This window comes from Gymnogyps californianus, chromosome 3 (genome assembly GCF_018139145.2).
Source record: "Gymnogyps californianus isolate 813 chromosome 3, ASM1813914v2, whole genome shotgun sequence".
Taxonomy (NCBI): Eukaryota; Metazoa; Chordata; class Aves; order Accipitriformes; family Cathartidae; genus Gymnogyps; species Gymnogyps californianus.
The window spans coordinates 47,234,360-47,257,781 of NC_059473.1; the positions used below are offsets into that span (position 1 = coordinate 47,234,360).

Sequence of the window (23,422 nt, forward strand, 5' to 3'; positions counted from 1 at the left end):
TTCTCTGCTCTAGCTACATTCTCACTACATACTTTACAGCAATTAGAAAACATTGCTGAAAGAGAGCAATTTACTTTGATAGGGAGGAGAAATATTTTACTTTCTGAACACATCTAAATATTTACCAAATTAACCTTAAAAAAACCCGAAAACTGAGTAACAAAAGGGAAACAGAACAAAACATACATATATATATATATATGTGTGACATATCTTTACTGTAAAGATTAGTCATGAGAAAATTGTCTATCCTACTGGGGTCGTAGGAACCCCAAGTTCCTACGAACTACAGAGAGATACTCAAACACTGCATATGTTTATAGTTATTCCCAACGTGCACAAAACTGTGTGAAAACCGTATTCAGTACTACGTGAACTGTAGTCCTTGGGAACTCTAAGAGGAGCATCACAAAGACCTTCACGGAGGTCAAGAGGTAATACTTGCCTAAACACAAAAATGGACAACCAACAAGTTAAGAGAAAAAGCATTGATTGAATTCTTTTTTTCCTTTTTCCTTTTCAATCACACATTTAAAGACATTGTCATATAGAAAGCATCATGATAAACAAGAGCACTTCAAGGGAATACATAAATATTTATTTCATTTGTTTGAACTTCAATAACTGATTTATGAATATGCAATGCATGCAAAAGTTGTGGAATGCATTAATACTATGATATCGTTGGACTCAAGGCTTATACAAAGGTGATCCTCACATTTATACCAACTTAAAACATGTCATCATTGTGTATACAGATATAAATGTATAATATTAACTGTTCATGTATATCTGAAGTAATGACTACTGAAATTTCATTTTATAACACCAGTAATAGAACTTTAACACTTCATTTTACATGCTCATGTAAATACCAAGCAATATAAATAAGTTTATAAAAACGTACTTGCTAGGAACACTCAACATTAACTTGTCAACAACTGTGGCCAATTTTAAAGATGCCATAAACCCAAACGCCACTTAAATCTGACCATTAAAGAAGCATTCCAGAGACAGCATTTTGAACATAAGCATATTCATGACATATTCCTGTAAGATGCAATGATTAGAACACTGAAAGTACAGCCAAACTCCTGTGGTATGAAGCTACAATATCCTACACATTTTTCAGAAATAAAATGAAAAGCAGAATCCATACATTTCCAGTAGAAACTTTAAAACTTCCTCTGTTCCATATAAACTGCACACATATCAAATAGATCTGCTATGTTCACAAGATATGGATGTTAAACAGTATTTTCTTGGATCACAGATCTTCTAACAAAATTCATTTCTCAGAGACATTTTTTATCAATTTAAGTGCTGCTCTGTCAATGTGTGGGAAACATCATGATCACATTCATTCAACTGAAAGGAAACATTCCAGAAGGGAGAAAGAGAGACAGAGAATGCAAGCAAGTGCAGATGCTAATTCAGAAGACTGTCTCTCAAGAAAAATACATACACATAATACACACTATATTTTAAATATATTTTAATCTGTCATCTTATAGCCTTTAGGATTTGATATTTTGTTTTAAAAAAAAGCTAACATTCAATCTATCATGTGCAAGCTTTTCAGATACAAGACAGCTGTGCTGTTTTATACACACACAAAAAATCAGTGGGAATTCTACTTTTTTTTTTTAAGATCAATGAGAAATCTAAAATATTTATGGTTATGTGCATTACAGTTCAAAATTTATATCAAATATTCTTTCTTCAGACTTTTTAATCTAAATCAAATTCCATAGTCAGGATTTCCCATATATTCTCAGTATACTTCTAAAGTAGTTGTGATGATGAGGTTATAATTTTTTCCAAAAAAGATAAAACAAAGAACCTTCCCAGATTAATTGCACCTGGGATTTTTCAAATAGTTTCTGGTAAGGTTTTTTCTCTTTTTGAGTAACCTGATCTTGACTGACAGCTTTGAACTCTAACTTCCTACAACAACTTCTTTAAATTTAGCTCTAAATATGATCCCTGTCTGAAAAACGTGATGCGCTGTTGAGAACCTTATTTGGTGAATTAGAAAGTCATGCTGTGGAAAATAAAAGATGCATGAGCGAATGTAAGGCATACAAATATGGACTGCAAAAATTTTAGAAAAATATTTGTTCGCTGAAGGAATGACAACAGAGCACTAAAAATAAACACTAGAAGTCCTACTCCCCTTTTTTAATAGTCTGCTTGAACAGCCTTTCATTACTGAGTTAGTAAGGATTATGGCTGAGAAGATGCTGTTTTATAAACTCCTCTTATGTGGTTGCTATAAACAAACAAACACAGTGATTTTAAATCCTGTTTATTGTCAACATGAAGGTGGGTTCTATGTGTAGCATGTTTGCAGAGCAGTAGAACCAGAGTACATGAGATTAAGTGGATTCCTCTCCAGAAAGGGAGGAAGGTACTATACTATCTGGGAAGGAAAATTTCACAACAGTAAATACAGTATATTTGCCATGCAAACTGAAATGTAACTACATAGGTATGGTTTATACTTCATTGAGTTTTGTTTGCTTGTTTTACAAATGCATGTTCCCAGACCATTGTATGCTGAAATAAAACAGTTGTACAGGACAGACCGATCAATTTTTACCCTGTATATTCATATCCATTTGGAAAATTTCACAGCAATTTCATTCTATCATCAAGTCAATTAGATAATCACTCTCCTAATATTGTATCAGGGGTACTGGACAGTGAAACTACTGTATATTAAATGAAACCTTGTTTGGACTTTGTCTATATAACTCATTTCTTTCCAAACAGTTCCTCTCAAAAGGATTTTGAAAAGGCTGATATCTAAAGAGCAACTGTTTTTCCTTCATCCTTGAATTTGAAGACTCTCATTAAATATATGAGTTTCAAATATGAAGATAAACATACAATCTTAGGATACTTTAAAAGAAAATTTACCTAGAAAATTAAAAACAACTAGGTTCTAAAGCAATCCCTAACTAACAAAAAACAACCAAAAAAAAAGTGCATGCATTTCAACTTCTTCTGAATCAGGATTTAGACCAGATCAGAACAAGGACTGCTACAGAAAGCGCTGGGTACTGAGGGAAGAAGCGCTGGTGTTACTCTCAAAAAGCTGAGTAGATAATTTTTCTTAACAAGGTATCAATGATATTGTATATCAATGGAACTAATTCATTTCATATGAAAGACTAAAAAAACCTCTGAGCTCCTGATCCACATGATAGCAGACGACCAGACAGAGAGAGCAAGCTGTGAGAGTAAAGATAGAGGGGTTATGACTACAATAGCATGGACAAATGAACGATTAGATTTTCCCTCTGAAATAACAAAATTGATACAGTACTGTTTACTTCCTATCCTAAACTTCTATTGCATGATACAATTTAGTGATAAAGAGATGGGCGTGATATACAGTGCCCAATCTTTTCTCTAAAGTGTATGATACTTCCTCGTAAATGTAACACGTTCCTCATAACACTAATTTCACCAAGAGTGTTCATGAATGTGTCCTTTACCAAAGGAAAGAAGATAAAAACACACAAACCACTTGACGCTTAAGACAGTAGAAACAGCTTCACAGAAACAGATAGCTTAATTATTTTTTTATTGAAAGCTGGATTCTCTTTTTGGGTTGTCACAGGTGATCTAAAAATGACCCTTATTTATATTCTCCGCCAGTCTCATTAACACATTCTCTCAAACAGCTTAATAGAAGGATTTTAATATGGCCCTACACACCACTTATCCTGGCCTCAGAGCAGTATTTAGAACCTCTAAGAAATCGTTTGCATTTTAGAACTGATGTTTGAATTAGCACTGGGTTTAACAAGACATAGTAATAACATGTAGCTCAAAGCTGAATCCTATTATAATTACACAGGGTAATTAAAAGCAATTACAGGCATGCAGCATTTCTACTTTAGCTCCTTGTTCTCCACAGTCATTTTGGATTCCATATCAAACATGTGATGATGGATTGTCTAACCTGACTTTAGTGATGTCATTATTTCAGTTCAGATTTAAACACATTTTTATTCTACCTGGAATAGAAGGTTGTACAGGTTGTATCAGCTCCGGCTGCTGGAGAGGATTTCCAAAATAGACAAACCACTCTTTTACCACAGGATAGGCTCCATCTAAAAAAGACAGAATTGGATCAGTAAGTCAAATGCAAGTATCGACACTAGTGTAAAAGTTGGTGATCAGGATTCTAAAGTAATAGAAGGCACTTCATAATGACTTGTTTGCTCAGCTTCTTTAAAAACAAACCAAGAAAAATTAGTTTTAGTATCTTCATGACAAATCATCAGAACAAATGAAGAGAGTTTGAATTGTGTACTATAAACATGAGCCTGGAGTTGGGAACTGCAGCCAAAAATGTAAGTGCAAGAGTCTGTGCAAAGCATTCTAAAACAGCTTTCAGCCAATTTTAGGCCTTCCCATTTCAAGGCAGTTCAGGAAGCTGGGGAAGCATCTGGCATAGCTTAGGGACCTACATGAGCTACCTCAGTTTCTCAGGGCTGTCACACTGCCACATATGCAGGCAGTCCTTAATATGATTCTCCTCCCAACTTGCCCTGACATTTCCTGTGTCAGGGTTTGAGACAAAATCTTTATAAGGAGGCCTTGATGGCTATTTGAAAGCTGACAGCAATGGAGTCATCCTACCATCAGATGCAGAGCTTTTACAGCCCATTGTTCCAGACCTTTTATCTAGTATAAAGGGATTGTTTATGCATAATAGCTCAAGTGGCTTCCTACCCGCTAACCTCAGCTCTGCCCTGCCCCCCAGTAAGAGTAGGGTGCCTCTTAAATTAAAAATTTCACTACTCGAGTTATGCATCTAACTACTTGATGCTTTAAAAAAAAAACAAAACCAAAACAAATGAAAACACCCTCAGAAAAAACTGAAGCATTTAAGAATTTTTGAAATGCAGTCTATGCAATTTCCAATAGTCAGCTCATAATCATTCCAATGCAAGTCTTCATAAAAAAACCCCTAGAATCATTATCATTGTTATAAATGGTACTTCTGCATTCTGTCCAGACTTTGCTTATGGTACCTATGTCATAGTGCCCTAAATTTCCACTGTCTGTAGTCTGGTAAACAGTATGAAGTAAACAGATTTAGCTAGTCCTCGGCACTTGGAATAGTGTTTTCAAATCTTTTCCAGGCAAATCTCAAAGCTTTTTTTTTTTTCCCCTTCCCTTGTCCCTTTCCAGATTCACAGAACTGCATCTCTAATTCCTTCCAGCTCTCACCCAGTGCTGAAGCCACTGTTCTTAAAAACTCCTGCCTTTTATCACTAATTCCGATCACCCTGCACTTTACTGCACAAGTATTTCTGATGCCACATTATGAACCCTAATCAAAAACTTCACCTAGCTGAAAACAAACCAAACAAATCTCTCTAACACTCCCCTTCCCTTCCCTCCACCACCCCAAAAAGTCTGGTCACATTAATTTCCTGATCTCGTTCATAGCTCAATGCTGCAAATGACTGTTGGCATGAATGAATGGGTAGTGTGCTATGGTGCAAGGGCAGAAATTCCTCAGATGGAGTTCTAGTGTCAGGGGTAAGAGGGGGAAAAGAACACGACAAAATCTGTTTTACAGCCCTGCTTCTTCTTCCTTACTTACCCATGGACCTGCAGCACAAACTCCCAATAAAGGTGAGGGACTGAAGAACCAACAGCTGGACTACGAGGGACAGCATTACACCTGGCTTGCCATGCTTCACTGTTCAAAAACTGATGACATTAACAATAAAATGAAAAATGCCTACACTGGCGAAAAAAAAAAAGCCTTAAACTGCACGTTCCAGTAGCTGAATAGTCTCACATCTTGATTACAAATCATTGCCTATGATAATGCTATTTCATGAACAAAACCCTCCAATTTAATATCCCAAAGTCACTTTCAGAAACATTCTGATGTTTTAGCATTCTGTTTTAAGATTTATTATGTAAATTACTCTGCTTTATTCAATCTATTCAGCTCGCTCAGCCTCCCAAATTTTAGCCTAGCTTAAGGAAGCAAACGTAGCACAATTAGGACATCTGTCTTATAATTAATTCATGGATGCACTGTTTCAACTAAATCTGACAGAGAAGAGATTTCAAATGTATTAAATTCCTAAACATTTTGTGAAACTGGTGACTCAGCTGACAGAGGGATCCTATCAGGGCACCAACTGAAAGAAAGGCAGGAAAGTCAAGTTAACTGTTGTATCCGAACGCACTGGATGGCAAATCAATACACAAGTAGCTATGGAAGAGCTAGAGCTGAATAAAAAGGTAGATGGGATTTGGGAGAGCAGGAGGCAATAGGGAACATACTTGAGAACACACCATATATTGCAGGAGGGAGTTGTCAGGGACATGGGGAGAAGTTAAGAGGATGCTAGGAAGAAGCGTGGAAATATAAAAGCTGTGCTGAGGGGAAGCTGGTGGGGAGAGTCACTCTTTATGAGTTCCACAACTCCCAGAAAAACTTATCAAAACATCTCTCGATTCCAAATGCTAGTGAAATACTATTTTTACATCACCCGCCGAGCTCAAGCACAGTAATAAGAGAATTCACTAGGAAACTTCTAGTTTTGTTCTTCTAATGTATGTGAATGTTGGTACAGGACGTAGCACCACATCAGCTGAGTGCTTTTCAATATTATAGTCCATTAGTAACAAAAGTATATTACTGTTCACATAAGTAGCCAAATAAATATAGCTGAAACCAAGGTCCGGCAAACTGACAGCACATTAACATACCAAGAACAACATGGAGACATGATTACTAAATGCCAACCCTCTCTGCATGGAAATACCTCTGAGAAAAAAATAGTAATTTTTCAAACTTTTTTCCCCACAATGCACATACAGAATATCACCAGTGAAATTAAAAAAATAGCAATTCCTTTGTTTAAATAGATTCTGAATGACCTGTAGAAGCACCGCTTAGGCAGCCTAAGGAAAATTTCACCTATGTGCAAAACACCAAAACACAAGACAATTGGAAACGCTGTTATGTGTGCTCCTCTACACCTGCAACAATGCCAGCCCTCTTGAGTGGTCACTGGTGATAACTGGCAAAAATTCTGCTAACGGACTGTTTTTGACAGTGTCAAAGCGAGGGTCAGTCTGGCCTGCTAATGTTAGAACTGGGAGTGATGCCAGGACTTCCAGGAGCTGGCCACGGGCTTAGGCTACATTACATAACCTCCTAATTGGCAACAGTCACGCAGGTGCAGGTATTTCCATGGACTGCACTAGTGCCAAAACCTGCCGGCTTTGTTCTGAACTCTTCACACACAAAAGAAAGAGCTTGGCTGGCCTATCAAGGTGCATTATTTACTGATATTTTCCCCTCCTTCTTGAATTTTTCCAATAGTACTGTTTTTCTAGGAAAGATGCTAAAAGTTGACAATTTATATATCCCTATATGCAATATTCCACGTAATGATCAGAAATAGCTCAATTAATTATAAAGATACTTTTAAAATACACAGGCAACAAATGCCATGTTATCAGGATCACCATCAACCCCCTATTTATTTTTGTAGGTTCAAAAATAAGGCTGTGATTCTAGCAACATTTCCATGAGTAAAGGTACGCACATGTTTACCATATACCAAACTATACCAGAGGCATAGCTTCATGAGCAATTCTTTCAGCAGCACTGCTTTTACAGGTGACCACTGATTTGCTCGCTCCCACTCCCTGCCACTCCCTCAGGCTGTTTCACCACAGCTGTTTGTGGCTACACAAAGAGTCAGATGGGGAAACAGAACCAGGTCAGCTACCTGACTGCAAGAAAAGGAGGGGAGAGAGAGAGGGGCTATTTTCAGTTGCTCAAACTAGGCCACCATGCAGCTACACAAACAGCTGCACCAGCACAACTGAAAGGTTGCACAGGGACTGAAATGAGTGGCTGTGCAAGAGAGTTACTTAAACTGGCACTGACAGCAAAAGAAACGCTTATCACACTATAGCTTCAGGCAAAGTGGCATGGTCTAGGTGGGTGATTTCAAAGGATATGACAACACCCAGCTCCTATGGATTCTTGGGTCTCTCAGGCACCCTTGGAAATCTCAACCTAGACATCAAAACTAACAGTTTCTTGTTTCAGGGTAGAGGAAACAGTTTACGTTATTGTTAACCTGTTCTTACTAAAACTGTAATGGCTGCTTTTACTAAATGTTGGCTGCTTTGCTATCCCTATTTAACAGTAAATAAGCAGATTTGCAAACTTCAAAGAGGTCAGTTTCCAACACAGGAATCTTGTAATTGAGGGATCTTAAGGAATAAAAAAGAGGATCTCTAACACATATATCTCCACTGCAAACTGGAACAGTGTAGAGTTAGCCAAGTTATCTTCAAAGGAGCGACATCAGCAACTGTATCACAATGGCAGCAGACTCCACATGGACTAATTTAATTGGTTGACTCCTTCCAATAAGCTCCTTTTTAATGCTAATCCAAAGTAATTCTACATTACACTACAACCTACATGCAGTGTAGGTTACTTCTTCCCATCCTACCCCTCATTGAATTACAAAAACCAATCAACTTGACCTCATCTGAAGGAAACTGGCAAAGGATTGTACTTTGTAAAGAACAAAACTTCCTTGTAGGTCTAGCAGCAAATTCATAAAAAATAATGCTTACATTTACTTATGAATTCCCATACAGACTCTGATTAATGATCTACACTCTTGACTTAGAAGCAACTATACACTGGAATAAAAAAACCAACCCATGAACTACTAGGAAGTGACATGGTTAAAGCAGTTAGAGGTCAACAGATGCACTAAAAATGCAGATTTAATAGGGGTGCGCATGCAGACACACTCTACCTACTTTTCTGGAAGGGTTAGGTGCACTATGATTTACTTTAGAAAATTATCTCTGGAATTTGAAGCATGAACCGAGAACAAATAATACATGTTATCTATGGTTTTATTCTAAAATCACTTTCTTAAAAGAAGGCCTCTTTCATGTTCAAATTTCATTTTCAATAAGATTCTAAATTAATGTTTCTGTATTTCAATTCTAATCTTCTTCATCTGAGTACTAAAACCACTGTAACACAAATGCAAATCTGCCTGCTACCCTGCCATCTTGCAGCAACAATTGTTAATTAGAAGTTTTGGTCTGGGTGTTTCTGAAAACATCAATGAATATCCTGCTGCTTAAAGGAATAAACAAAACCCAACCAAGTTATAATTGTCTACAAAATTTAGAGGCAGTAGGCCGAAAAATGAAAAATGACAGATGTGCATGATGACTGCTGAGATTTTTGTTACTCTCTCCAAATTACTATGTAAACTCTGATTCAGTTTTTCCTATTTTTTTTTCCTATTATGGCACAACTTTAACCTCTAGTTGCTGAAGGAAGTCAAGTACTTAATTACCTTTCTGTGCCTTTCTAAGCACATAGTTTAAATATTAGGTTTGATGGCAGTGCACTTTCATCAATAAAATATAAAGTGATTACCAAGGAGAAATCAACATATTAAAAAGAATAAAAGTTCAGTACATTTTTAATTTTCAACTCACTGCCTAAAAGACACTGTAAAGATAACATTTAACTAATAGAAAACTTAAGAACATAAAATCTGTCCAAGGATGTGAATAAAGAATTCTCTGTCTTAAAGCAGAAGAATGGAAGCACAGATATATATATACCTGCTACAAAATCTGTTTACACCACTGGATAAAGAAATCATATTTTCTTGCACTTTGATGAAAGAACTAATAATCACTGGCATGACCACTTGCATTTGTATTACTACAGTAACTATATTTGACTATCCACTGTTCTTAAAATTGCAGACTTAAAATCAACAGAAGATAAAACTGTAACAGTGCATTACTGTTTTGCAGAAGTGTATTACAACTCACTAATTTATCAGGAGCTACACTTATCAAAGCAACATAAGGTTTCAAATCCTCTCAAACTTTTAAAATCTTCTAAATGTCATTGTTTTGCTTGATCTTTTGATCCTTAACAACTTTCACAACTTCCCATTTAACAAGGAAAAAAAACCCAATTTTTAAAAATCTCTTTAAAAGCACTGAAATTGAACAGCATGTAGAAAAACTGCAATTTCATTGTCACATTTTCTCTTGATTCCTTAAGAAGTACACTTCAGCTGCCCACAGTTTTTATCCTAAATGCCATGCTGATGTAGCCACTGAAACAATGAATTCAAGATTTCGTATTTCAAAATTGAAAGTATACTTGAATAATGGTGTAAGTAGTTTAATCCTTACCTTTTCCAGATTCCAACAAGACAGAATAAATATGCTGACGAGCAGGGCGGTAGATAAGTGCCTGTCCAGGAATCTCTGTATCACATTCATCTTCCAAAGAGTTGCTGCACTCAATCTCTCCATTACTCAGGATATTGAAGATTGTATAATTTTCAGATTGGATATGCTGTTCTTTAGCTAACTGTTTGTTCAAAGAAGGAAGAAGGCATTATCTCCAAAATGAAGAAGGATCAAAAAGTAACAAAACATACTCACTGTTCTCTCTATCAGTGGAAATGGAGGGAATGGCCAGGGAGGGAACAAGTGCTTTTTCAAATAACACCAGTATAGTATACTTTCAGACATCTATCTTTCTGTGGACAGGAATCCCCAGGAAATCCATCATTGCCTTTCTCAGCCCCTCCTTGAATTCTTAAAACTTGGGGTTTTTAATGACAGTTTTTTAGACAGTAATTATTCTTAAAATGAATTCTGAATTCAGACATAGAAAAATGAGCTGCCCTCCTTCAGTCACCTGAAAACGTATCTTCCCTCTTGAAATAGTGAGTTAAGGCATGACAAAACCCAAACTTTTGATTTTATTGCAAGATGAGCTACATCAGACAGTTCCATTTCTTTCCTGAGCTCACTTTGCATAGTTTATATTGTGGCGAAATTAGAATACTTAACTTCATCACACTTTTACATTGCAATAGCTCTTCCCCAAGAAAAGAAACATAATCTACTCTAGTGAGGAAAACCAGGTTTGCAGGCTGTTGCTGAAAAGCAGAATCACAACATCACCCAGGCTGCATATTAACCACGCACTGGGTGCAGATACATCTGGCTACAGCAGCTGGCTACAAGCAGCCTCAGTACCAACAGGGACTGCTGGTCTGGAGCAGCTTAGATGCAGAAGCAACAAAGCTGCTCTCAGGCAGCACACAATTTCAACCAGTAACACTTGTAACCTGGACCGGCCAAGTGCAGAGCCAGACAGACTTTCTACTTCACAACCTCAGACCAAAACTATGGGGGTGTTCAAACAGCTGAGCGGAGCCAATTAGTTCCATGGGGTGCCATTAATAAATTCTCCTAGATCCATGCTGTATCATGAGCAGGTACTGAAGTTTCTCTGCTCTGCTTTCCTTACATGTGTCACGCTATCTGTATTATTCGGGTTGTGCCATCCGTGCAGCTATCTCAGCCTCCTTCACTGGGAATTACCAGACCACTGGCCAGAGCCAAATTCACCATTTCTGCAGAATTCCAGTATCTGCCAACCTGGAAACTCAGCAGGTCAAAGCTGCAGTCGATCATTGGGTCATTACTGATCAAAACTAATTCTACTGAAATGTCATACTTTCAGAAGAAATTCTCACATGAACATAAAATCAATGATAGGCTTCTGTGTACAATGCCAATCAACACAGCATTTCCTTATAGCAATAAATTAATGGTTGCCCTGGAAGAAATACTTCAGTATTCCTAATATACATAAACAATGTAATCCCCCAAATCTACTTTTGTATAAAACAAAAACAAAGAGCTAAGTATTTCTAAGCAAGATTTGAATGAAGCATTGAACTATTTCATACAAACCACTGTCACAGATACGAGATCATTTGAAAATACTGGTTTCTTGCAATTTGCCAATAATCTACACATCCTCATGTACTGAAAAAAATACAAGCTGATTTCAAAAGCATTGCTGTATTCAATGCTGTATCTTGAAAAATATTTCTGATTTACGCCTACAGTCAGCTAGAAAGTTATGCTCTTTTCTGAGAGAAGCAGCAACATGAGGCTATGTCCTCAAGGTTGGAACTGAGCTGTGTATGTCATTTACATGCAGTTCAGATTATGTGCAAGGTAAGCAGAACTACATATGGGTTTCAAAATACAAAGCAAAGCACACACATTACATATACAAATACTTAAACACCTGTAACAAAAACAAAAGACAAGTTAACATGTCTACATCTTTGACTGTAATTTCCTTGGCCCAGGGACTGGCTTAACATAGGATTTATGCAGCAACAGTGAGGCATTCTTCAATGGAGTTTCTAAACATTATTATTTTATTACAGTAATAGCTCAGCATGACGCTAGAGAACTGCAACTCTTCAAATGAAAGATCAAGCCAAGAAATAATGACCACTTGTCATGAAGACCGCATGGTACATTCTCTTGAGGAGTAAGGATATTACCACTATTGTCCTGGCCATAATCCAACCTAGATAATTACATTCTGGCCAATTTTGCCTTGCACTTTAAGCATAAACAGTATTTTTCAACACTTTATTAGGATGTAACGTTGTTTGTTTTTTTTAAATTATGTCTTCTATTTAGCTACTATAATCAAAAGTGATATGTATTGTATCTATGCGTGGTTAATAAAAAACCCCAAATATATCTGCAGTTTAGCTGAAATGTGCATTGCATAGGTTATAATGCAGTTTTAAAATGTTTTAGAGTCTTTTTAGAAAAGGAAAATGTAAATGATAGGATTACTTTAGAGTAATATGAGGAAACAGAAAAATAGTTTTAAAGAAAATGGTCAAGATAAGTAAGAGAGACAAAAAAAAAAGGGGGTCTCCATTTGAAGTCTATAGGTACCTAACAAAATAGGCAGTAACAGATGGCTAACATAGGGTCTAAAATACACTACCTCGTATAGATTTTTTTTTAATTAAATCTCAATATGGTATCTTAATTGCCATGAATTTACAGAATTGTACTCTAGACTTACTACTATTGCATAAACTCTGATGCAAGGTAGCTCCGTTTCTACTAGCCTAGCTAATATATCCAGTCTCTCAGAGTGACCCAGTCTGACGTACCATTTCTCACCCCAACACCAGTGCATCTCTGCCCATGTGGGAAGCCATAAGAGAAACTTGCTAGTGCAGCCCTGCCCTTTAAGGATTAACAAGCCACTCTAAGTACTTTTGGTTCATTCAGGGACAATGAATCTGAAGGATAATTAACCTGATCCAAAAATCATGAAATATAGATTTATAGGAAGTTTCCACATCTCCTCCACAAGAGCAATTTCAACTTCTGCATTCTTAGCACAGCTCCCTTTGGTACCTTGACTGCATGTGCCAGGCACAGCCAAGCAGACCACGAACCTTCTGTAGCTGACCTGTGGGTCCTCAAAGCAAAAAGCAAGTCATTACATCATGCAATACATGGGAAGTACATCTCTATGCCCAGCTATAGGCCTATACAGGAGCTGCTCCCCATTATTTGACCTGCTTGACGCTTCAAAAAGAGAGGAACCACTTTTAATTAAATGTGCTGCTTCTGCCCTCATCGTGATGCATGTAACAGTCCTAACCATGGCTGTACTTAACAGACAAAAGATTTTGCTCAAGCAAATTTAAATCAAGGGGTTCGGTGTACTCGTTACCACTTCCAGTCGTGGCAATAAAGTGACCATTAACCTTTAAAAAACAAGGTACCTGGAAGATTTCTTTATCTTGACACATGGCGCTCTGTGGTTGAAGGGAGAACATTTCACAATTTGTTACGTTGGGAGGAATCCATGGAGACTGCTGCCCGGGTAAAAGATAGGACTCCACTCCTCTGTGAAGTAATGTCTTGTCTGATCCCAAAGGTAGCATCTCTTCCAAGTGTTTCAGGCTGCTGTACGAGCATGGAACTTTTGAGATGTAATTTGCTACAGCTAGAAGTATGTTTGTTCTTCTATTGTAGCTGTTATTCTTGTGGGGACTGGTGACTAAACATTTATGCCAAAAGCCTTCCAACAAGCTTTCTGGAACAACATCATTACCAAGCAGGCAAGCAAAGAGAGGGAGGTGTGTCAAACTAAGACCCAATGCACGGCAAAGATCTTCTCGAGAGTACATAACAGTGATCAGCCTGTCCAAACGGAGCTTCTCAATGGAAAAGTAGGGGCATGTATTATAGATGAGGTAGTCACTATCTTGCCCGAGAATTCCTATGCAGTTATGTTGCAAACCATACGCAGCCACCTCAAAGTCTGCTTCTTGCAATGTGCATACTGTTTTTTGACCAAGCGACTTCAGGGCAAAACGTGTAAAAGTAGGCAAAGCTGAAGGAACAACGAACATTCCTCTCCCTGGTTGTTTCTTATGAGTCTTGATAAACTGAAATATTCTGGCTATTTCCTTGTTATTCTGCAACCTCCGTTTGATCCACTCATCTCTCTTTTTCTCTTCTACCACTCCATCAAAGTAAAACACCAACTTGATACCAGCTGCCATAAAAGCTTTAATAAAATCCTCTAGACTGGCAAGGTACTCCCGCCACTGGCCACCGCACACCCAGGATTCTGGTGTGTACCAGTATCTAACACAACTCATGGCATCTACTACGATAACAGGCGGGAAATCAGGATGATCGATGCGATGTTCTTCTGCCATCTCTCTCAGATCCACCGTTCTGCAGGCATCAGGGCAAACTCTTGCCACAAATCCCTGCAAACCTTTAATGCCCATGGCTGATCTCTGAAGCTCACAGCAGTCTGAAAGAAGAAAAATAAAAACGACATTCAAAAATGCAATACTGAGAAATGCAGTGAAATTCTACAATCAAAGAAAAGCAGCTTGGAAACTGAACAGTCAAGTTTCCTGCTTTTGCTGATAGCTTGTTGTGTTGTCCTGGCCTTTAAACAGTTTGAACCAGTTTTCTTCCCATCAACAAACTGGACGTAAGTGCCCATTCACTTTGCCTTTCACTTCTGCTTTTTATATCAGTGAAAACTGTAAATATCAAAAGGTTTTCATAAATAAGACTTTAAAAATTTCAGATTAATAGCGTAAAATATAGAAAAGTACGCATTGCTAGAAAACAAGTATAGATGTAATTAAAAGCTTTATAACATCTTAGCTGACAGTGTACAACACAGGAACTAATGGCTTGATTTTCACACTAAAAGTATATGAACATCTTTAATTGAAGTCAGGGGAAAAAAATACTGAATAACTTTGGAAATCAGTCTTGTACCTTGACTGTACAAATGGCTCGGTTACCATCTGAGTTTATAGAGTAGTCCATTGATACGGCATCAGCTGCAATACCTCTACTTCTGCAACAGTTTTGGTAGTATCAGTTCTGCTTTATCAGAAATTCAATCCATTTTACCATGCTGTCATTTGAAGACATAATTTTCAAGACCTGTTTAAAGAATTAGAGGTTTACCTATATTTTGTGAATCTACAAATCTGACTATCATTAATGGTGAAGTTAATATATTAAACGGGATTTCTAACATGCACAGCAATTTTGAACCAATCTATTTTAAAAGACACACATGCAAACATTAGCTAGAAATTAAATAATTAAAAATGGAATAAGCCTATTTTCAGTTTCAGAAATACCAAAAGATTGAAGAAGAGAGTCTCCAAATTCTGTGGCAGAACTTAATAGCGTGCCAAATGAATCAATTTACATGTTCCGTAGAGACAGAGTTGTGGGACAAAATTAAAACCACTGATGACCTCCATTTTTATTTCTAGAAGTCTCAATGCAAAGAAGTTTGGCACAGCCTCTGCAATAGATGTGCTCTTTCCTCTACTACAGCATCAACTTCCTCTACCACAGCACCATTTTATTTTAAAGGACCTTGCAATCAAAAATGGAGGTAACAAGCTCCATCAAGCTTTTTCTTCTTTATTCTCAGAAAATCTGTTCTGTTTTTATTTTGATTTTACTCAAAAGTCAAGCCCCTTCCCAGTTAAACAGTGAAGAAATTCACTATGTTTTAACTAAACAGGTACCATTTTTCCTGGTTTTCACACTGCTGATTTCTGACATTTCAATTACAGACTGTCTCAGGAGCTTTACATTACAATATACATGCTTACGGTATACAAAAAGAAAAAAAGGAAGTTGAATTCACAAAAGTATTGTGAATTGGCAGCTTTTAAAGGTATTCCTGAGTCCTCAGAGTTTAAATATCTAATACCCTCCAGATACAGTTTTTGAATACCATCCTCTTTAACCATAGAATGGTTTGGGTTGGAAGGGACCTTTAAAGGTCATCTAGTCCAAGCCCCCTGCAGTAAGCAAGGGCATCTTCAACTCTATCAGGTTGCTCAGAGCCCTGTCCAACCTGACCTTGAATGTTTCCAGGGATGGGGCATCTACCACCTCTTCGGGCAACCTGTGCCAGTGTTTCACCACTCTCATCGTAAAAAATTTCTTCCTTATATAATGCAATATGAAATACATACAAAATAAAGCTGAGAGCATACAGTAGACCTCATTGTTATAAAATCAGAAATAAATGTGTATGAATCTGCTTCATTGCTGCACACAGATACAAGATAGGGCACTGCTCTCTCTACGATGCTACTTCCAGTGTTACCTGGGTGCCCTTAAGACTCCAGCCATTTGCTTTTCCAGGAAAGCTGCACCTTTGATTCCGAACAGTTTGAGCACTGGTAGATTATCATTTTTTATTACTTTCCACGGAGACCTAGCAATGGGTGTGAAGGTCTTCATCTTTCAATCACTAACACACACGGTCAGACTAAATGATCTGAGGTCACTACACAGACGCAGCATGCCATGGCAGGTCTTACTTTTGCCAAAACGCATTGCGTCCAAGCAAGTTTTAGTTATGATTCAGTACAGATTCTGTCCGTAGTGGCTACACACCTGGAACAAGAAGTGTGGTAAACAACTTACTAGCTATACTGTAATAAATGGAATGAAACATTTTCCCACCTCCCCATACCTGTATTTGAGGCACTCCTATTGCCTAACAATTTAAGCAAGTCTACAATACAGAGATTATCAGAAAAAATTCCATTACCAGTACTAGTTTAGCTTAATCAATAGCGAGTTCACACTCAAACACATAAGCAACCACCTTGGCCACTACTAGCATTTTAATATTACTATCAAACACATTAACTGAAAGCATAATAAAAAATAAAGAGTTTATATTCTGTCAACCATCCTGTTTCACTACTAAACAGTAACAGTCATGTTACGGAAATCACTGTCTAATCCATCACAGTAGCAGAAAAGAGAACAAGTAAAATCTACTGACTTGAGAAGTACTTTCATCAGAGGCACCTCAATAAAGCTGGCAGAATCAGGACTAAAATGTTTTATCTTGTAATGCTAAGTTTCCTAAGAGTGGAAAACGTGCACATTCTGTGCAACAGATGAATAGTTTAAGCCTGGATGCTTATTTCTAATGTTACATGTGCGAAATGGAGATCTTGGGTTACCATAGGATCTCAACTGCACTACTATCAAATGCACGAGTCTGCAGGGGAAAAAGAAAGTTTTCTGCGCAAACTGAAATAATCAAAAACATTCCTCCCCCCACCCCGTTTTACACAGACACAAAAATTCAGAGATAACGCCTACAACAGCTGATGATACCACTAAACTTCATCTCATCAGCAAGCAACTACCACGATACAAGTTTTATTATGCCCATAGTAACTCGCAGCATTGCGAAGAGTTGTTAGCAGAAATATTCACAATAAACGCTCCAGCCCTCACAAGAGCCCTCCAGCCGAGGCCCACAAGCGCAAGGGACGAGGAGCAAAGTCCTCCACTTCTGACACGCAGCAGCGCACAGACAGGCCCGCAGCCCCCCACTGCCTTGAAGGGCCGGAGCCTGCCCTAGAGGCACAAGAGCGGGAGGCCGCCGGCAGGCAGGTGAGGGGCCGGCGGTATCTGCCCGGCGCTGAGGGGAGAGCCGAGGTCTGCACCGGGCGAGGTGTGAGGGCCGCTGCGTCCAGCCCCGGAAGGGCCGAGCCCCTCCCTCGGGAGACCGTGCGGCACCCGGGCCACGCTGCGAGCGAGAACCGGGGCTCCAGTCGCTCTCACCCCCGACAAGCCGCCGCCCCCGCGCAGCGTGGCCGTTAAACGGCCGCCCACCCCCTCCTAACGGCACCCCGGCACTGACCCGAGCCTGTGCTTCCGCTTCCCGCGGGGGCGGAGCTGCGCGTGCGCCCGGCGGCCGAGGCGGGCCGGGCCTGAGGTGACGGGGCTGTCGCCGTCCCCGTCCCTGCCCGCCTCTTGCCCTGCCCGCCGGTAGCGCCGTCCCTGCCCGCCCTGCCGGGGACCGCCGGCTGCAGCGGGCCCCTTCGCATGACAGCGGCGGGGGGCCGGGTTGGTTTGAACCGCGGCTGTCCCCGCCCGCGGCCCTGGTGTCCCTCGGCTTTGTACGGCCACAATGGGGCCGGAGGGGCCATTGTGCCCCCGAACAAATCTAGCCGGGGGGGGGGGGGGGGGGAACGGGACGTGGGGGAGATGAAAGCGTCAGGCACGGAAATTGCTTGAACCCCCCCACCCCCCCCCCCAGTCCTACGCTGGAGATTTATGTCGCCCCTTGGCTGCGCGGCCTGCTGAGCGGCGCTGGCCTTGGGTAAACAAAGCGGCCCACGGCAGCCTGGCGGGCGGCTCTAGCGGGACCCGGCCGGGAGCGGGGAGGGGGCCGAGTTTGCTTTGCTTTGCTCGGTAGTTGCCAGTGGAGGGGAGCCCCCGTTTCCCCGGGCGCACCCGCGCACAGCCCAGGATAACGGCCTGGCTGCAGGCGTGCCGGGAGCGCGACCCACTTCCACCCCGCCGGCAACAGGTGGGGACCTGAATAACTTCACATCTTTTCGGGGGGGGGGGGAAGAGGGACATGGGGGAGCCGACGGGAGGATTAGATCAGATGTTATTGCCAGTGAAAAATTAAACAGAGCGGTGCTCTGGGGAGCACAGATCAATATATTTGGTGACTCCGCATGCACAAAGCCTCACCATTGTAGCCGTGTCTGAATGCCTGTGAATAGGATGGAGCATATGTGGCCTGTCACCGCAGGTGCCCACATCTGTTCGTCTCCGGGCAGATGCTCTCAGAAAAGGGGAGAGCATTTCCAAAAGCTTGGGCCCGCCCCATCCATACCCATCCTCTTTCTCATAACCACCTTCTGCAGAGGAGTTTCTGCCCCCTTCTTCTCCCTTCTCCCCCCACCCCCCCGCCATCTTCCCCGCACATAGAAGTGGAAAGAAAGAAAAACGACGCAAATTGGAAGCGGCTCGGAAAGCCCTGGAAACGTACGATCAAACTGCTGCCCCCTCCCCCCGAAGTTTATTAGCAGCGGGTTCTGCGCCGCAGCCAGCGCACAATGCGCACGATGCGGACACCGCGCAAAGGGGGCTGCGGGCCACCGGGGAGCAGGAAAACCCTTCATGCATGAAACGCAGTGCAGGACAGCGGCACGCTGTGCTGGCCGTCTTAGGGAGAGAGCGGTCTGTGTAGCCACTGTCTGGAGTGGTAGTTTGCCGCTACTATTTAGAGTTCTGGCTTAAGACGATGATTATTAAAACCAGGGAAAAGAGAAGAGGGGGTTTCCATATGAGAACTGGTGAACGCAGCGAACGTTGCTGCCGAAGTTCGTAGCAGAAGGGAATCTTGCCAGCCATCCAGCGAAATCTCATAGCCGGAACGCAAAACATTTTTCTGAGAAATGCCGTCATGTTTTTTTATCCTGTGTACGTGATCTGAGCCCGATCGCTCGCCCTTCCCGCTCTGTGACATCCCCGCCAAGACAAGCCAGGCCTCAGCGCTGCACGGGGTTACGCCGGGCTTGCCTGACAGGGCGGATGGGGTGCTGGGGCACAGGGTAAATCTCAGGATCACGGGATATTTCAGCTTGGAAGGTCCTCAGAACGTCAGCTAGCACAAACGCGATCCGTGGTTCCTAGCGTGGCGAAGATCGTGAGTGCCCTTGGAGTTAAAGGGGGGCAAAGAGGCCAGTTCTCCAAATGCGGGGCTGAGCTGCTCCCCAGAGGGGCGCGGGCGGTGAGAGCATTTGAATCGCCGTGTCCCAGAGCAGAGACCGGGGGAGGCAGCGGGACCCGCCCGGCCCGGGGCACCCACGGGAAGTTTCGGGGGGGAGCCCGAGGGCCCGGGGGAGAGCAAGGCGGGGGGGAAGCCTCCTTCCCCCGGGCCCCTGATGTCCCCTCGTCCCCGGGAGGCCCCGCGGCAGAGCGGGCCAGCGTGCTCCCCGCGGCTCTGCCCGCCGGGCGGGCGGTGCGCACCCTCGCAGGGGTACGCAGCCCTTCACCCTTCCCGCTTCGGGAGCGACGACAGCTCAAGCACACGAGTGACCAATTTTATCCCTCGTAGTTTCCCACAAGCAAAATCCCGTCGGAAGCAAGCCAGGGAGCAAACCCAAACAAACAAGTAGCGCAGGAGAGCGGGGCGGGGGGGGGGGGGGGGGGGGGGCTCGCTTTCTCCTCGTGTGCGATCAGTAAAACACATATAGGGGCCACTTCGGGATTTGCCCAGGGAAGGGTTGGAGAGCAGCTGGCTGCGGTAATCTCCTCGGGAGACAAAGGAATGCCCCGTCCCAGGATCACAGGTAAACACACAACCATTGTCATGAAAATGAGGGGCTAGGATAGGGCCGGAGCAGATGATTTGCGATTTGAAAAAGGGGGCTGGGGGGGAGGGAAGGCCCAGAGCTGCTTATCTATCATCTGGCCTCGCTGTGTGCCAGCTGAGCCACGCGACTGCCCTTTCTTATTCTAATCAGCACATGCCTTTGCAACTTCGGGCTAACCTACACGCTAAACTTCTTAATCCCCCTCCCCGCGCACGGCAAGGCCGGCGGAGCGCCCCTCCGGCACCGCGGCACCTCCGCGCCCCTCGCCCCCCCCCCGCTTCGGGTCGGGGCGCCCGGCGGCGGGGCCCCGGGCAGCGCCAGCACCCCGGTCACGCCGCCGAGCCCGAGGCCGGCGGGGGAGCCAGAGCCCCGGCCCGGCGGCGCCCCGCCTGCCCTGCCCTCCCCTCCCCTCCCGCCCGGCCCGGCCCGGCCCGGGGGGACAGGTGAAGGGGGCGTGCGGGGAGGGCTGCGGCGGAGGGGCAGCCGCGCACACATACCTCCGTAGGGACTATAGACCTAATTAAAATATTATGCACACTCGGCTACACATAGCTCCACACGTACACGTCCCTCCGCCGACGCACCGTTCGCCATATGCCCGGAGCCCTCCGTCCCGGGAAAAATCACGGTTGCGCGCCAGCGATGGCAGCGCGTCGCCCTAATTAACAGTCGTCGTCCCCCTCTACCCCCCTTTTGAAGTGACTTTTCCCATAATCTGGCTCGCTTAGAAATAAAAGCTGCGGCTGATGGGGAGCTCTCGGCCGCGCTGCTGCGCGGCGGGACCGTAAATCCTCGCCGGGGCAGGAGAGGGGGGCCGGCGTTGCGGGAAGGGTATCAATCAGGGGCAGGGAGGGAGAGCACAATACCCCACCAGCCTCAGCGAGCCGCTGGCAGGCGGGGCCGGGCCCGCCGCGTCCCGGCCGTGCGGGGTCACCGCGTCCCGGCGGGGCCCTGGGCACCGCGCCCGCCCCCGGGGGGGTCCCGCCGCCGGCTCACCCCGGCGGGGCGGGCGCGGCCGGGCAGGGCGTCGGGCCGGTGACCGGCCGCCCGTCCGTCCGTCCCCGGCAGCGGGGGTCGGTAGCGGTGCGCGGGCGCGGTTAACACCGCGGGGGCGGCGCGGGGGGCGGCGGGGGGCGGCGGGCGAGCGCGGTGCGGAGACACGCGGTTGGGAGCGAAAAAGCGCCATTTGGTTGGGAGCAGATGGCTGGCTGGGGGGCTGATCGCGTCTAAAGGCGTGTCATCCCCCTTCAGCGAGAATCCCTAAGGGCTCCCCTTGTCTTCGAAATCAATGAAAATTAAAGTGCAGAGAATGGATGAATAGTTAGACCTCGAGTCCCTCCTTTGTTCGCCTCAGCTACTGGTGGGCAGGAGTTAAACTACAACAGCCTCCTATAGAAACACTTAAGTTAAACAGTCTCCCCGTTAGCCCAGCATCTGAAAGAGAGAGGGAGAGGGGGGAAAAAAGCAGAAAAAGGAGCTTTCTGCTTGATTTCCCCAATACAGAATCGCGTGGCATAAATTAAGCCGGAGAAGAATGAGCGCCGTGGGCAGGATCCTGCCGGCTCTCACGGCGCCTTTCAGTCACGCTCAGCAGCGGTAATCGAGAAATCTGTGCCACGTCAATTTAACAAATACCCGGTACCGAAGGGGGGTTGTTAAGGATTTGGGGGCAAGTTTTTTCGGGTCTCTCTTTTTTTTTTTTTTCTTCCCCCTATCGCTAGGTTAAAGCCCTCGCGCGTGTAACTTTTTATTTCCAGTTTTTTAAGCAAGGGGATGCTAATGGACCAACTTTCTATCTCTCGTAGATTAAAAGATCCGCGGTGATATATCACTTCTCGCCTCCACCGACGGGCTACCCCCAAATTTCAAGACAGATATTGCCCCCCGCCCCACTCGCTTAGTAAACCCGATACGAAGTGATTCCCCCCCCCCCCCCCCTTTCCCCGGGATAACGCCGCAGCAAAGTTTGCGAAGCAGCGGCAAGCCACTTGAAAAGATGTTGACGCTAGGTGGCAAAAGTAATGTACAGTTACAGCCGGCGTTGCTGCGGGGCGCGCCCCCCCGCTCCCCGCTGCAGAGGCCGGGCACCGCGGGGGCGGGCGGCCCATCCTCCGGGGACCCGCCGCCGGCTCCGCTCCCTCCCGGCCGCCTTCCCTGCGCCCTCGCACGGTGCCTGCGGGATCGCTGCTCCCCTCTCTGCCCAGATATAACTCCGGGGCAAAAAAAAAAACCCACCCAAACATTCCTGTACATTTAAGCTTTCGCTTAAGCGTCGAGGGGCGGGGAGAGGGGAGAAGAAGAGTACCTGGATGTAGATGGCCCGTTCGATGTACAAAATTAGATGTAAAGGACGCACGCGTTGAGCGGCGAATCGTTGCAAAAGTCTGGATGCTTGTTTAAGTCCCGAGGGTACCTGCCTGGTTTTGGGGTAGGTGCCACAAACCCCCAGTAAATGAACGTGGGCAGCTACAGTCCTAGAACAGTCAAGAAGAGCTGGGCTGAATGAACTCATTAGTGATTTTCTTTTAATTGGTACTACCAATTTTACTTCAAGAAGTCTTTAAGATTTTTTTTTTTCTAGCGCATTGTAAGATAATTTGTGATCAAGACATCTGCTTCAATGAAAGTCACATTTTGCCATGCAAATGCACGTTTCAACCCAATAAAGTCGCCATAATAAGGCTTTTAGCACGGCATACCTACAGTGAGGTTATTGTAGCCAAATCCTCTCCTTTCGCACACAAGCTTAATCTGTGCTGAAATGATCTGTTACAATTAAAATGACATTT

At 43.4% G+C, this 23,422-nt stretch overlaps 1 protein-coding gene across 1 annotated transcript in view; it reads right to left on the reverse strand.

Moving 5' to 3' along the window:
* Window positions 1–16,845, reverse strand: part of FAM120B (family with sequence similarity 120B) — a 69,911-nt gene extending 53,066 nt beyond the window's left edge. Inside the window, exons 1-5 of the mRNA XM_050895027.1 lie at window positions 16,598–16,845; window positions 15,235–15,405; window positions 13,707–14,752; window positions 10,261–10,441; window positions 4,029–4,124 (exon numbers count right to left, since the gene is read on the reverse strand). Of these exons, the coding sequence (XP_050750984.1) occupies window positions 4,029–4,124; window positions 10,261–10,441; window positions 13,707–14,726 (1,297 nt within the window). The 5' untranslated portion in view covers window positions 14,727–14,752; window positions 15,235–15,405; window positions 16,598–16,845. The remainder of the gene's footprint in view (window positions 1–4,028; window positions 4,125–10,260; window positions 10,442–13,706; window positions 14,753–15,234; window positions 15,406–16,597) is intronic.
* Window positions 16,846–23,422: the final 6,577 nt, after the last annotated feature.